Source organism: Rhododendron vialii, chromosome 5a (genome assembly GCF_030253575.1).
Source record: "Rhododendron vialii isolate Sample 1 chromosome 5a, ASM3025357v1".
Lineage (NCBI taxonomy): Eukaryota > Viridiplantae > Streptophyta > Magnoliopsida > Ericales > Ericaceae > Rhododendron > Rhododendron vialii.
In genome coordinates, this window is record NC_080561.1 from 13,285,726 (window position 1) to 13,301,755 (window position 16,030).

The 16,030-nt window shown below is 37.4% G+C and overlaps 1 protein-coding gene across 5 annotated transcripts; it reads left to right on the plus strand.

Annotated features, from left to right (window-relative positions):
• The first annotated feature begins 1,630 nt into the window (after positions 1 to 1,630).
• LOC131325902 (dynamin-related protein 3B-like) lies at positions 1,631 to 14,369 on the plus strand. Of its 5 annotated transcripts, none has more exons than XR_009199867.1 (21): positions 1,631 to 2,215; positions 4,814 to 5,096; positions 5,219 to 5,247; positions 5,353 to 5,454; positions 5,585 to 5,653; positions 5,747 to 5,806; positions 6,282 to 6,395; positions 6,911 to 6,959; positions 7,087 to 7,196; positions 7,735 to 7,827; positions 7,928 to 8,020; positions 8,100 to 8,237; positions 8,992 to 9,102; positions 9,229 to 9,321; positions 9,499 to 9,541; positions 9,800 to 9,948; positions 10,067 to 10,213; positions 11,031 to 11,083; positions 11,287 to 11,386; positions 13,255 to 13,889; positions 13,947 to 14,369. XR_009199867.1 is itself a non-coding variant. In XM_058358384.1 (21 exons), exons 1-21 carry the CDS (start codon positions 1,652 to 1,654, stop codon positions 13,495 to 13,497), a joined length of 2,547 nt encoding a protein of 848 aa, XP_058214367.1. In that variant the 5' UTR covers positions 1,631 to 1,651; the 3' UTR covers positions 13,498 to 14,369. The 5 variants fall into 5 exon arrangements, 4 of the variants coding, with proteins under 4 accessions (XP_058214367.1, XP_058214368.1, XP_058214366.1 ...); XM_058358384.1 differs by having other exon boundaries at positions 13,255 to 13,360; positions 13,457 to 14,369; XM_058358385.1 differs by having other exon boundaries at positions 13,255 to 13,343; positions 13,457 to 14,369.
• Positions 14,370 to 16,030: the final 1,661 nt, after the last annotated feature.

Genomic DNA, 16,030 nt, shown 5'->3' on the forward strand with positions numbered 1-16,030 from the left:
CGGTTGTAGAGGGTGCTCTGTTTGTATAAATAGACATTTTAATAGAAAATCGTCCTATTTTATAATATAGATTTTGAAAATTCTAATTTTTTAAGGGAACATAATGATTGTTCTTTAAAAGTTCTGATTTTCTAAAAATGCCCCTCAATTTTCTAGCATTAAATGGGAATGTACATTCTCCGATGCATTATTTTTTGAAAGAAAAAGGGCATTAAAGAAATTTTAACAAGTCAAACTCACATGGAAAAAACATTTTGAGACACTTAAAAGTCAAAAAGTAGATAAACAAATTGGAACGGATGAAGTACATAAAAATGTATTCTCGCTCTCAATTCTCGTACTGTGCTCGTTTCAATAGGTTGAGATGTGTTTCAAAGGCGCTTTCACGCTCGCACTCTCGCAACCGCTCGCTCAAACAAATTATGCGACTTACCATGTACGGACTTAGCACTGTGGCACCACTTCAACCAAAACAACACAACAACATACGAAAAGTCAGTGAGAACATACATTCATTACATACACCTAGGCCTGTCAATGGACCGGATTCGATCCGGATCCGTTCCGAAAAATCCGATCCGGATCCGGATCCGAATCCGATAACATCGATCCGATAATCCGATAATCCGGATCCGGTAATTCAATACGGATCCGGGTCGGATCCGGGTCGGATCGGATTAAATCCGTTATCAATCCGAATCCGAACTTTATTTTTTTTAAAAATTTTAATTTTTTTTAAAAAAATAGTAAAATTTTTATTTTGAAAAAAAAAATGTTTAAGAAGTTGTATTTTTATTTTTATTTTTTATTTTAATTTTTTTAATTTTTTTTCTGAAAATAATTTTTTTTTGAAAAAAAAAATTGTATTTTTTTGAAAAAAATATTTTTTTTTGGCTAAAATTTTTGAAGTAAAAAAAGTTTCCGGATCGGATTCGGATTTTCGAATCGGATCCGGATTTTTCGGATTCGGATCCGGATTCTCACTATCGGATTTGAGTCTTATCGGATCCGGATCGGATTGTGTCTTATCGGATTCGGATCCGGATCCGGATCTGTCGGATCCGGATCGGATCCGGCCCATTGACAGGCCTACATACACCAATTATATATGAGCTTTGGACCCGTTTCGGATTCGACAAAAATAATCAGAATTGTTTATTTTGTTAAAAATAGTTTGTTTACAGACTTATTAAAAAATTACTCTTTTTGATATCAGAAAAAACGTTTAAGAGCTCTACTAACAGCAGAGACAATTCGCAGAGAACCACGCAGAGACAAACGCGTTTGGCCTCATTTCGGGTCCCAAAAAATTCTAGAAAAATATCCATAAATTTTTTAATATTATTTTATGGGGTCCTGTAAAAAATCAGCTCCAGTGGATATCGGTAAGTATTACTTTTTGATTCGTAAGGGCGAACTGCTCAGTTCGCCCTTACGAATCAAAAAGTAATACTTACCGATATCCACTGGAGCTGATTTTTTACAGGGCCCCATAAAATAATATTCAAAAATTTATGAATATTTTTCTAAATTTTTTTGGAATCCAAAATGAGGTCAAACGCGTTTGTCTCTGCGTAGTTCTCTGCGAATTATCTCTGGTCATAGTTTTTTTGAAAAGGAACATTCAAAAAAAAGAGACTGGATTCTGTATATGAATGTATGTACGCATAGGAGCTCTCCAGCAACATATTCTCTGTCTTGCTTGCTTGGGCACCACGAGAAACGCTCCCTCAAGGCCTCAAACTCCACGCTCTCTCTCCCGTACTTTCTCTCCTCCACCGCTAAACAACTCTTTCTCCACCGACCTCCAACCCTCACCTCGTCCATGGCCGCCGACGAACCACTCGCACCTTCGTCCCAACCCTCTTCTCCTCCTCCGTCCCCAAACGCGCCCCCGCTGGGCTCCTCTGTGATCCCAATTTCTAACAAGCTCCAGGACATATTCGCCCAGCTCGGCAGCCGGTCGACGATGGAGCTTCCCCAGGTGGCGGTCGTCGGGAGCCAGAGCAGCGGCAAGTCGAGCGTCCTCGAGTCCCTCGTCGGCCGCGATTTCCTGCCCAGGGGCTCGGATATCTGCACGCGGCGGCCGCTGGTGCTTCAGCTGTTGCAGACCAACCGGAATTATTCCGGTGGATCGGTGGAGGAGTACGGGGAGTTTTTGCACTTGCCTGGGAAGAGGTTTTACGATTTCGCTGAGATTCGCAAGGAAATTCAGGTATTGATTGATTGGTGCACTATGTTTTGTGATTTTAATTTTGTATTGTCTATTGGACACCTTAACTAGGGCTGGTAATAACCCAATCTAATTTGAGTTCGAGCCTGTATTTGTTTGTTTAAAGTTTGCTCAAGATCGGTTTCTTACATAAACATACCTAACTGCAGTGGCAGAGACGGGATTTAGGCTCGTTGGTGGCACTGTTAACGGGAGTCTACTGGTATTGTTTTACATTGTTAGCAAAAATATAAAGGAGTTGTGCTAGCTGCACAGACAATGGAGTACATATTCCATGCACAGATCGTTTTGGGACATGTTTTGGGTCCCACAAGCATGATCGGAATTGCTCATTTTATTTAAAATAATTTTTTTAGGGTTTTTGTAAAAACTAAGTTCTGCCAGATACCGGTAAGAGCCTGTACAAAACATCCAACTTTGTTCCAAAATTTGGCCTGAATTCTGGGACAAAGTTGGATGTTTTGTAAAGGCCCCTACCGATATCCGGTTGAAATGACTTTTTATAGAGGCCCTAAGTTAAATATTTTGAACAACATGAGCGACTTCGATTATGTTTGTGGGACCCAAAACGTGCCCTAAAACAATTTGTGCATGGAGTATGTACTCCATTATCTTGTGTTGTTAGCATTAGTGAATATGAAGAGTAAGGTTAAGTGCAAGTCAAGCTTTGTCCTGGATCTTTATTTTCACTTCTCCGGTGGTCTTTAAATGAGAGTTTTTGTGATTTGTTATTTCGATACCGATAGATGCCTAATCCAATAATGTAAAATAAAACTTTTTTTGGAACCGGACCCCGCCCCTGAACCAAAGTTTAAATATATTTTTGAAGGTCTAAGGTTTCAAACCAAGCTCGGGCAAGATATTACTTGGCAATTATAAAATGTTCAAGCTACATGAGATGGCCATGTGTTCGGCTTGATTAAAGCTTGTTTGCGATTGGCTCGTCTCATAAATAAGCTCGAACTTGTTTTTCAATCTCGTTAAGTTTTCAAATCAACCTTGATGAATTATCTGCTTGGCTCATTTATCACCCCTAACATTAACTAATACCAAATTTTGGTTTATTAAAATATTTTGTGCTATATGTGTGAGTATGTAGGTACCCCTTCGTAAATAGTCTGGATAATACGAGATGCAGTATTATGATAAGTTATTGTAACAATTGAACCATAATACATCACAACTTTTTCCTGAAGACCGTTACATACACGTTAACACAAGAACCATGAAATTGGTAACTAACCATAACTATGAAGAACTTGCCGATAACAAAAAAAACTATGAAGAACTATCTCATGGTGAACACTCATTCGCAACGTGTAACAAAGACCTACAAATACTCAAGTAGGTAGCATTTCTAGAATACAGACTAACATAGCTTTCTCCTCATTTATTATGTTCAAGTAGTATATCTATATCATAAATGCAAAATCTTTATTCTCTTACATTTTTAGGATCTTGTTAACGAGCATTTTAAGATATTGGTCAACAAAGATTTAATTGTTGTGTATTTTTTCCAGCACACGCTACTATGCTAGCTTTTTAGCTAAGTTTGAATCAGTGCACTTTACGGAAGCCATGTTTTTATTAGTGGAACTGAGAATTGTCGTGTATTACTAGTTTTTTTTTCCTGGAATTCTTTTGCCACCTATTAGACTTTCTGTATTTTGAGTTAGTCGATAAAAAAGCAAAAACACACCAAGAGAGAAATACAAAGCAAGAATATTTTTACATTCTAGGTTACTGTCACTGCTCCCAGTTCCTGTGTTTTGGTGATTTAAGCTTCCAAACTATTGCCCCTGGTTCACAGAGCTTCTTTTTAAATTCTTCTGTTACACTAGGATAGCAGGTCATCATATCATCTCCGACTTAAAAGTTAGTTCCGGTTCTTTGAGTCTGGAACTTTATTTAAGATTTCATAACCCCTTTGTTAAACAAAATTGCTTATCATACTGTCTGGATTGTTCATCAACTTTGCTTTTACTGTTTTACAAGGATAGGGATACCAAGTCATGTTATTGATTGGTCATCCTTTCATTTCGTAATCGAGTATGTTTTTTTACTTGAAAGAGCCTTATGGATAATTTGATTGTTTTATTAGAGTACTAAATTGTCAATTAGAATTCTCCAAGTTGCCGAAAACAGTTAGGTGTTATTCAATCTCTACTACTCGAATGTGGCCTAATAAATTACCTAACAGAAAAAGTTAGTTCAAGGGGTAAATAAATAGAAATTAATCAAATTATAAGTATGAACACGTGTATAATATTTGATCATCGGCAGTCCACCTATTTGACGTAGCCTCTAGTTATTTCAAAATCAGTGGTTGTATCAGTAGATACTTTCTTGCTGTTGTAAAACCGCCATCATAGTTTTTGTCCACGTTTGTGATTACTTTAGAGTTCAGCTAATTTATCAAAGTTAAGGACTTAAAAGTGATGAGAAGCTTCTTGTCTAAGAATCGGAGAATTTTCTCACCTCAATGCAGACTTATTATTGATGTTGCTACTTTTTCCTTGCCCTGGCATTTTTTTTGTTTGCGTATTGTTAATATCTTTCCACCGTCATTATTGACTTTAGGCTGAGACTGAGAGGGAAGCAGGAGGGAACAAGGGTGTTTCTGACAAGCAGATTCGTTTGAAGATTTATTCACCAAACGTTCTTGACATCACACTTGTGGATTTGCCTGGTATAACAAAGGTTCCTGTTGGTGACCAACCTTCTGACATTGAAGCAAGGATTAGAACAATGATAATGTCATATATTAAACTCCCAAGCTGCTTGATATTAGCTGTTACACCAGCAAATGCTGATTTAGCAAATTCAGATGCTCTCCAGATCGCTGGAAATGCTGATCCTGATGGTGAGTTATGCTCCTTATATCTCTACAGTTCTAGACAAAATCAGCTGAATAAGCTGTATTCATTAGTGGATTTGGATCACCATGTAACTGTGTTGTTTAAACATGATACTTTCTGATTTCAGGTCATAGAACAATTGGTGTAATCACAAAGGTGCAAACAAAAGAATGCTAACTAGTCATCCACAAGAACTTCCTTTGTAATGTTCGATTGATGTCCTATTTCTGATTGGGGTTAGTGTTTTTTGGTTTTCTTTAGTTGGACATTATGGATAGAGGTACAAATGCTCGCAATTTTTTGCTTGGAAAAGTTATTCCTCTTCGGCTTGGTTACGTGGGCGTTGTGAATCGCAGTCAAGAGGCAAGTCATTTAAATTTGCCTTTTTTGAGATTATCTTGGGCTTTGTAATTACACATGGGGAATGGCTGGTCTGTGAATTTTGTAAGGCTATGCACTTGTAATCTAATTAATGGGTATCACCATTAAACAGGACATTATGCTTAACCGGAGTATCAAGGATGCCCTTGTGGCTGAGGAAAAGTTCTTTCGGAGTCACCCAGTATGTCCATGCAAGTCTTCCACTGATTCTTTGCATCATAACCTCGTGTTGATTAGATAACTACAAATACCTGTGTCTTTTGCTGTTACTTAGGTGTATAGCGACATTGCGGACCGCTGTGGCATCCCCCAGTTGGCAAAGACGCTGAACCAGGTAAAGCATTACAACACAGAGTTGCAATTGTTTCTCACGCCAGATGTTTTACTACTTAGAAAATAGATGATTCATTTAAGTATGCCTTGCAAAATTCTTCAACGTGGTTTTGAATAAAGCATTATGGAGATATCCCCATATTTAAAACCACATTATATTGCAGTTGATGTTTGCATGCACTGACATCTTGGTTGCATTTTGCAACGCCCATTCGAATATACAACGCCCATAAAGTATGCTTGCATTTTGCTTTCGTGTGTCTTCAAACTATATGCATATACTGACATATTGGTTTTTTCTGCTCCCTCACTCATGCCACCAGGTGGTGCTTGTCCCTTGTTTTTCTGAAAAACAAAAAAAACAAAAAAAAAATTCTGTTGAAGCCTTTCATATGACAAAACATTGAACTCTTTTAGCTGATAGATAGTTTGAGAAGGCCGTACGTTTCGTTAAAGCTTGTTCTTGTCTTGTGCAGATTCTCGTTCAACACATCAAGGCAATACTTCCAGGGCTGAAATCACGCATAAGTGCTGCACTGGTTTCTGTCGCAAAGGAGCACACTAGCTACGGAGAAATCACTGAATCAAAGGCCTGTCCTATCCTATTTACCAAAGTTATCAAAATATTGTGCCTTGAGACTTTGCTATAATATTGCAGACTGTTTCTACTCATGGATTTGGTTTTTCTCTATGCACCAAGGCAAATCGTATAATATGTCTAAAAGAACTGATAGATTATGCTGGAGATAGCTATTAGAATGGTAGATAACTTCTAGTGGTGGAGCATCTGAATAGAGTAGATCCTGTGTAGACTATGCTGGAGGTAGCTATCAATTGGGTAATGGAAGTTGAATTCTTTTACTCCTGTGGTCATGCAAGGTTTAATGGACTTTGGTAGGATGTGGTTTCAAGTGAAATAATTTTCCACTATTATACAGGTTTTTGTGTTTTGAGGTTTTTACAATAGTTCTCATGGTTTTAGTAACTTCTGCCCACTTATTCCCAGTGTGTAAGCATATGTTTATTGGTGCCTTAAGTTTGCTGCTGCCAATGATCTTTTCTACACATTTTTTATGCTTACTATTTTTGTTGATTCTATAATTAGGCTGGTCAGGGAGCTCTTCTTCTGAACATTTTGTCAAAGTACTCCGAAGGTAAAGTGGATTTGGCTCCATCTTAGCCATCATTTGGGGCGATAAATATTTACATTCTCCATAAAACCTTACGGATTGTCAGTGTTTGAGTTTTATTGATACATCATATGTTCTTTATTGGAAGCAGCACTTTCGTCAATGATAGAGGGGAAAAGTAAAGAAATGTCAACATCTGAGCTTTCTGGTGGTGCAAGGATCCATTACATTTTCCAGTCAATATATGTGAAGAGTTTGGAGGTGTGTTATTGGCATTAGTTGTCATTTCCTTTCTTTCTTTCTTTTTTTTTTTAACTTTCTAACTGGTTTGTTACACTAGTTAGATAATTTCATCAAGCAAAGAATGCAAATAGTTTTATCAGAGCCTTTGTGTCTTAGATGTTGTGTGTGAACCAGTAGCAGGTACTAGAGGGAGATGTGATGAAATATATTTGGAACCTTTCTGAAGTTGTTTATGAGATTGTTTTATGATAGAGCTTTACTCTTCCCCCTAAACTTTTCCCTCTCTGTTATTGTAGCCAATAAATAGTACGTGCTGTGCTGTGAAGGTTAATTAGTCCATCTATGGGCTTTACGGGCATAAAATTAGTCTTGAAAGTTGCACGTTGTAATGTGCTTTTGATAGTCATTTGCCACTTTACCCCATTCAAGTTATGGATCGGTCAGCTGGCTTCTTATGTGTTATGGTGATAGATGTTGTGCTTGTAAATGGGACACAGTTGAATTTGAAGTTTCTACTTTCTATTAAGCCATCAAATTGAAGAAGAACTATTTGCAGGAAGTAGATCCATGTGAGGGTTTGACTGATGATGATATACGTACTGCAATTCAGAATGCAACTGGGCCTAAATGCGCATTATTTGTACCAGTGGTAGGACTTATGTGCTTGTGGTTTCTATTTTCAGAATACTTCAATTTCTAACTTACGGATATGGTTTTTGTTATGCTATCTTTAATCTCCTAATTTGCAGGTTCCATTTGAAGTTCTTGTGCGAAAGCAAATAGCTCGTCTATTAGATCCAAGCCTCCAATGTGCTAGGTTTATCTATGATGAGTTAATTAAGGTAAAGGGAATTCTTAGTGTCCATCTTTGTGGAGTGTTATTACCTGCACCAAGGGAGTGATTTATGCTTCTGATATTAGATGAGCCATCTCTGTATGGTCAATGAAAGACAGAGGTTCCCTGTTTTGAGAAAGCGCATGGATGATGTCGTTGGGAACTTTTTACGAGATGGCCTTCAACCTTCACAAACAATGATTGGGCACCTTATTGAAATGGAGGTATGGTGAATTTGGGGCTTTCTAATCTGTTTGATAGCTCCTGATGCATATTGCTTATGCAAGATTGAGATACATGGTCGTGATAAAACATATTTGTCTTCTTGGCCTTCTATTTATGCTCTTGAAAGATGGATTTTTCTTGCATCTTTTGTGGATGTCAGTGGAGCTGCTCCCAGATTCCAAATTGTGACATCATTTTTCTTTTGCTATTTTATCCGGACTTCCTTCTGTATTTTTGTAGCGGCATCCTTCTGCACATTGTGCAAATTCGTGCACCCATGAATACAACATATTTCATTGTTCTGATAGATTTTTCATGCCATGACTTTTCATGTTCGAACAGGAACTCTTGTACTTTAAAGTCTCCACCCATTGCCAATTAGTTTTGGGTTGGAAACAAAGTTTCCACATTTAGAACCTCTCAAGTATGGCTTGGTTTTATCATAATACTCTTATCTGTTCCTTTAAGTACGCACAGTTGTCTTTTCCTACGTGTATGCTTGGGATGATGATGGATTTTATGAATACACTGCATGTGCTTACTCCTTTTGATGCTTGTTTCATGATTATGTTTCTAGCATTCTGCATGCCATCGTTGGATTGGTGGCATAAGTCAGAGTTGTGACCGTGAATCTAAATATTCCACCTCATCCTCAGTGCATGTGTCTTTTTAGCAAGACCTATTTCATGTTGATGTATTTGTCGGTGGACATTTCCATGTTTTCTTAGAATGGTCTCCATTTCTGTATTATAGATGGACTACATCAATACTTCACATCCAAAATTTGTTGGTGGGAATAAAGCTATGGAGATAGCTTTGCAACAGATCAAGTCCAATAGTGTAGCTGCATCCACGAGCCAGAAGGTATGTTTGTTTGACGTCTGTAGTCACTCTTAGTTTTATGTATGCTGCATCTGCGCCAGCCATTTGAACTTCTTCTTCACCTCCTCCCTAGAAATAGATCTAAATTAGATGCATTTTGTTCTTTAGGATGCGGATCCAGAAAAGGTACCAACAACTGAAAGAAGTCTTAAATCTCGTGCTTTTCTTTCCAGATCTGGAAATGGAATTGTCCCTGAGCAGGTAGCTTTGTTCCTTGCTTCCTTTTGTCAACTGCACTACATTCTGTTGAACTTGCTGTAATATTACACTTCTTGTTAGGTTGCCTTCACTGTTAGTATAAGACAATTAGCAAATATATTGAGTTTGAAATTACACAAATTGTCTGGCTGTTCTTATTGAGATTCTCTCATGTTTTAGGGAGCTCGGCCTGTTTTACATGTTGAGAGAACCACATCATCTGGTAAATTGTTACCGTAATTTTGGTGTTTCTAGTTTCATCTTCAGCATTTGGTGTCATGTTGATCACTTATCTGAATTAATATGCTGCTTATAAGTTATAGTTCATTCCTATGTGATAAAGGTGCAAGAAAGCACTAAAATTTTCTATAAAAAGGGGGGGAAGGGGGGGTGATCTACTCTTGCCAGTATGTTTGAAGTGAGATTAGCTATATGATTGCATTGAAAATAGCCTTACTGGGTGTGACTTATGATTTACCAGCCAACACAAATGGGTCAAGTTGGGGTTTTTCATCTATTTTTGGTGGTACCGAAGGTCGGGTGTCTATGAAAGAGAACTCAACAAACATGTCATTCAGTGAACCTGTTCAGAGCTTCGAGCATGCTGTCTCTATGATTCATTTGAGAGAGGTTTGTGGAAAAGGTCTTATGTCCGGAGTCCAGACTACTCAATTGGTTTGACTATTGAGCCTTGACCTTTTATGTCGCCATGGTCCTAACAATTGTCCGTTTGTGTGTTTTTTTGAAGCCGCCAACCATCTTGAGATCGTCAGAAACCCATTCAGATCATGAGGGTATGGAAATAGCAGTCACTAAACTGCTGTTGAAGTCATACTATGACATTGTTAGAAAGAACATAGAGGATTCTGTTCCCAAAGCAATTATGCACTTCCTGGTAATTTCTATGTGACTGTGTTGATGGTTGAACCACTTCTTTGCCTTTTACCTTTTTCCTTTTATATCAGTCTTTCAACGTTCCTGTTAGATTTTAATGAATATCTATAACTTCCAATGGAATCTGCATGATTGTATTGCAAGGGCGGTGGAGTTGTAATTGAACTTTATAGCGGTGGATCAGGCCGAGTATAATCTGAAACAATTGATCAAAAGCAGTTTGAAAATTACAACTCATCAGGGTTGATGTGATAATGTCAGGCCAAAAGTTCTCTATTTTAAACCCATTTTTAGGGAACTCAGTAAATAATTAGACACTTTTAAGCAGTGAGAATTGATCATTCTCCATCTTCATACTTCGTACTCTTGGAAATTGTTTTTATCATTTCTGTGCCTTCCAGTCAGTATTTTAAGTTGAACAGTTTTCAAATGCTTCATCTGAGTGGACTTTTATGTAGAACATATAACTCTGGTACTTCTGGGGACAGTCTGGTGTTTCTTTTCGAAACAGTTTGTACAAATCTTCCGTTTTTTTACCTCTCTGACCATTAGTTCATGTGGTTCACAGATTGCTATGTGGATGGGTTATGTGTCGATACCTTTGGTTGTTCCATGAAAAAGCATAACGAGGCATATCTCGTTTTTATAAGTGCTTTGCGCTTGTTCTTTTGTCATTTTTCTGTCATGAAGATTTTATCTGGTTGTATTGTATTTCTTTTACCACGGAAATTTTTTTTCCCATGCTTTATTTATGTCTTTTTAATTGTAGTTAAGTATAGCTGATTCTAATATCTTTGTTATATTTCTATCATTGCAAGGTAAACCATACAAAAAGAGAGCTGCACAATGTCTTCATTAAAAAACTCTACAGGTAAGACTGCACAACGGTGGTCAATGTTCCGAGATATGACTTGCTCATTTAACCTTGTTCTTAAAAGAAGAGCTAGACCATTACTGCTATTCTTCCAATAAAATTGATTTGAGTTACTCAGCTCAGTAACTTTGGAGCTTATGCAGACCTGGCTTTGCCATTCGATTATGATGCTTATGCATTCAACTTATCTTCTGAAACAGAGACAACCTGTTTGAAGAGATGTTGCAAGAACCTGATGAGGTGGCAATGAAGAGAAAGCACACAAGGGAGACACTCCGTGTTCTTCAGCAGGCTTTCCGGGTTGGTTGCATTTTGTTTCTTGCATTTTCTATTAATTGGTTTGTAACAGGATTGCCCGTGGCAATACACCAGTCTCCTAACCGTTTTGTCTCTTTCTTCTTCAGTAGCTTGTTGGAAATTTTCAAAATAATAAATGGATTTTTGGTTTGGGTTTTTTTAAAAGATGTTGAGAGAGGTTTTTGTGAATTGTTGCAACACCTTTTCACATGAGTTGTGACTTTATGTGAATAGTTATAACACACAAAAATTGTGATGTGTTTATTTGGAAGGGATGTGTTGTTGGGAAAGGATATGAAACATGGGATTGCCTCCAAGAGGCATGACCCTTCTTAATTAATTGTTTTCATAGAAGGGTGCCTACTAAGAGGCATGGTCCTTTCTAGTTAATTGTCTTTAAAAGACATGACTCTTCCTAATGTGTGTCTAGTAAAGACACAACCTTCCACACAAGGGTGCCTATAAGTCTATGACTATAAATAGGCCATTTGTAAAGTCAATTCCTTACACAGAAAATTCCATATTGGATTGCTCTCTCTCTACACACTCTCTTCCTAGAATTTTAGGCATACTGATATTGTGTTATTCTGCAGAAATAGAATATCAGTTCTTGGATCTTTTACATTTACATAATGGATATTCTGTCGGTCTTCGTTCGTGCAAACACAAACATAAATGCCTTGTTTGTTTTGATATTTTACTATGTTTTAACTTTGTTTTCCAATCATTACTCTATATCTTTCTCCAATCATTACCCTATTTCTCCAATTATTAATTTCATTTCTCTCTCTATCTCTCTCCATTCATTACCCCTCTCTTCAATTATTACCCTATTTCTCTCTCCATCCACTATCAAATCTAAAATACCCAAAGTTGACAAACGAACAAAGGCATTAGAACCTTGAGTTCAGGTTTCGATGTATCTTGAAGGCGAATTTGCTATAACCCGGTGCACACCTTCTAGTGGGGGCAAATATTGTCTTTAGGAAAGCGACTCATTAATGCGCCTCGAAGTGCTTTTGTGTTTCTGTTTTCGAAGGATAGATGACACCATTTTTTCCTTTTCAAGTAGACCGATTTTTCCAACATAGCTTTAGTTAAAAGGCTTCCTTAACTTGTTTTCAACTGAGAAAGTGACTTGTATTCTTTTATTTTTCCAGATAGTTTAAGTGAGGTTATGTCCTTGACTTCATTGAATTACAATATTGTGTTGTTCCTAATTGGATTTCTTCTTTATAAAAGGGACAGAAGGTTTGGGGTCACAACTAGTGCAAAAACTCATAATCAATTAGTAATTGATTTCCTTCTAGAAAATTGTGGGATTAACACTCCTGAACCTAATATACGCATTCTTTCTTGAGTAATTTGTTTTGAGGGGCAATGTTGACATTGTAATTGACTAGGTACAAAGAAAAAGGCAGACATTATCAAGGGGCAATGGCCCAACACTGATTTGGACCGTTCATTTGTGTAGTTAATAGACACGCTGAGTTATTAAAACAATACTTTGTGTAGTTCCAAAGAAATTCATGGACCCCGTGCAAATATGTGTCCAGATCACTTTTGGGGCATTGGCCCAGGAGTACTGAATGATTTCTCCTCTGGCAAAGAGGGATCTCATAAACATACTCATCTGGCAATGTCGGATTGACTTCTTGTACCAAGTTGATGCGTCTCTGCATGTGTTTGTATATATTCTTAAATAAGACTTTGCCCTCAAGAATTTTTGCTGTTAATGAAGTTTCTATCACAGTAGCATAAACATGTCATAAAAAATATGCTGCTTTTGCTGAAGTTTACAGCACCAATCCCTTGCTGCATCTGATCTGTGAAATTTTATGGTTGTTTTGGCCAACTTGTGTTTTGTGTAGACATTGGATGAATTGCCACTTGAAGCCGAGACAGTTGAGAGGGGCTATAGCCTGAGTACTGATCCAACTGGCTTGCCAAAATCATCTTGGTATTCCACAAGCAGAGGTTCAACTGAAACCTACACAACTATTCCTGAAAACCACAAGTCTCATAAGTCATCTGACTCTGGGGAGCTATGCTCGCCTTTTTATCCTAATGCAGATTCCAATGGCATTGGACACAATTCCAATCTGGGACTTTAACCGTACTGTTGATCCTTAAACCATTTGAAGGAATGCGAGGGATGCACTTTGCTTTTCATCCTCGACATTCTTGCTAGACATACAGAGACATTCGTTCTGGGCCAACTCAATCAGAGTCCTTTGTAATCCCTCCTCAAATCCATGATACAAACACAGCCCAAGAGAGCTGCAAGTCAGATGTTCAAGATTGCCTTGGCCAGCATGTTCGTCGCTTATGATCTGGTTGGAAATATTGTTGGTTACAAGTGCTGCGATATTTCATCTTATAGAGCTCCAAGAGGTATAAAGGGAGCAGTGGAAACCATCCTATATCCCATTCTTAGAGCTTAGTTTCTCGAGGTTCATAGTTTGGGGAGTGACAGCAGGTTTTCGTTTTTGTTGCTGAATTTCCTGTTGTTGCTATTTAGAGGATAGAAATGAATCAGAACTTCTATTATTAGCTGGTGAAGGTTAGGGTATATTATGCTATCGAGTTTAGGTAGTTCTCCAATTGATAACAATCTTTCATGATTATTTTTGCCATCATTTTCTACCATTGGGCTGAAGGAACTCTGCAAATGGAAGAAGTCGATTAGGTATATTGAGATCTCTACAAATAGTTTTGGGGAATCTCATATTGTAATCTTTATTTGGTATATTCTGCACTCTCCTTTTTTATGAATTCACTCCATTTCCTTTCTTTAATTAAATTCCAAAAAATGGCAAAAAGACAGGAAAATGGAGTGCATTCAATAAAACATGAAGTGTGAATAATTTCCTTTACTGGATTATATTTTAGTTCCGTAGGGTTGGGCCAGCACGATAAAGATCATGTTGTATTGTGCAATGAGCATTGCTAGGAATACAACTTTAGCGTACAGATTCAGATAGAATTGTGTTGAGAATCGTCCGATGCACATATATATCGGACAGTTCAAGGGACAATATATTTGGGATCTGTGCTTTAAAATTGTGTTCTCTCACAAAGAAATATATGTTTAAAGTAAGAAATAGTAAAATGTTATTCTAAAGAAACGACAAACACAACTAATATTGCAAAAATCAGAAACAATTTACACGGCCCATAGACCCAAAACAACAAAGGAGCCAAAAAGTTCAAACAAAACAAAAAATGAAAAAATAGAAGGTTGTGAGTAATAATAATTGAGATGTTGGAGACCATTGATCTACTCGTGGATGTGGTTAGAGGAAGTTAGATTGGCGCTAGAACTCACCGTTCCTTTGTACCACCATAGTTGCAACTACTTAGTGCCATCACTGCTCCTGTTGGAGAACCAACAGATCTGACACCTTGGCTGATAGGATCTAAGGGCCAAACATCCTAGATCTGGTTTACCACCATCAAAAAATGAAGGGGTGCTTAGCACCACAACCTTGCCTTCGAATAAGGTTGGAAACCACAAGCGTAGGGCTAGATCGTTGAAAGCATAATATCCGAAAGTTTGGGATCGTTCCCACAGAGAATCGAATATAGCTTAATCGGATTGTATGTTTTATACAATGGATTTTGGCGTTTAAGATGGCTAACTTGGTTTTGCTTTAACCGGTAGAAATGCTAATAAAAAGACTAGATATGAGCTTTATAAACTAAAAGAGGCAAGTCTAGGGATCGGCTATCCCTTGACAAAGGCCGCTATCGGTTCTCAATATAACTCAAGCGAGAGTCACGACCGCTTGCTCACTCTCGGAAGATTTAGCTTTAAATACTACGTTTATCAAAAGATGTGATTAAACGGAATTAAACCAACCTATTTTCGCTAATGTATCTAACATGTAGGAGGCCACGAGCCCTCAGTATGCCGCTTGCCAAGACCGCTTAACTAAACGATATATCAAGGAGTTAACACCCTTCGCTTAGACCAAAATGACTAGGTTAATTCTGTAACGACTCGGAATTTTATTGAATAAAAATTTCGTTATTTATTGGAATTTCTTTTTAATTACTTATTATCGCTTCTAAATTTTCTTTTAAATTCTATAATTCGTCATAATTGGATTTAAGCCCTTAAAATTATATTTCTTGACTAAAAGTCTTACATGGCAATTAGAATTCATTTTTAACCGACTAGTTGGAGGAACCAGACTACCAATTCACCTAGTTACTTTTCCCTAACCCTAATTGGACCTTTTTGGCCATCTTTGAGCCTTATGAACCCTCCTAACCCTAATTGGACTATTAGGCCATTAGAGATAATCATTATACCCCATAACTAGTCATTCAAGCCCATGCCTACCATCATTAATTCTTTAACCATTGGTCCATAAATGCTAGGGAAATTCTTATCCCTTGGACAATAGAACATTTGACTTGCCAATATGTATATAACTTGGACAAGACAAGTCATAGCCATCATTTTGCTTCCAAAAGAAGCAAGCCTAGCCATGCCATGCATGCAAACCTAGGGTATAGCCTTAAGTCTAATTATCCTAGAGTTACTTTCCTAGATGCGTATATATATATATATATATATATATATATATATATATATATATATATATAGACACACACTTATATACATGTATATATGTACCT

Bases quoted from the DNA above. Each gene is read 5' to 3' on its own strand.
- LOC131325902 (XM_058358383.1), top strand. From the start codon at position 1,652: ATGAATGTATGTACGCATAGGAGCTCTCCAGCAACATATTCTCTGTCT. The intron at 7,197-7,734 runs GTGTGTTATTGG...AACTATTTGCAG, and splicing joins TATATGTGAAGAGTTTGGAG to GAAGTAGATCCATGTGAGGG. The intron at 9,542-9,799 runs GTAAATTGTTAC...ATGATTTACCAG, and splicing joins TGAGAGAACCACATCATCTG to CCAACACAAATGGGTCAAGT.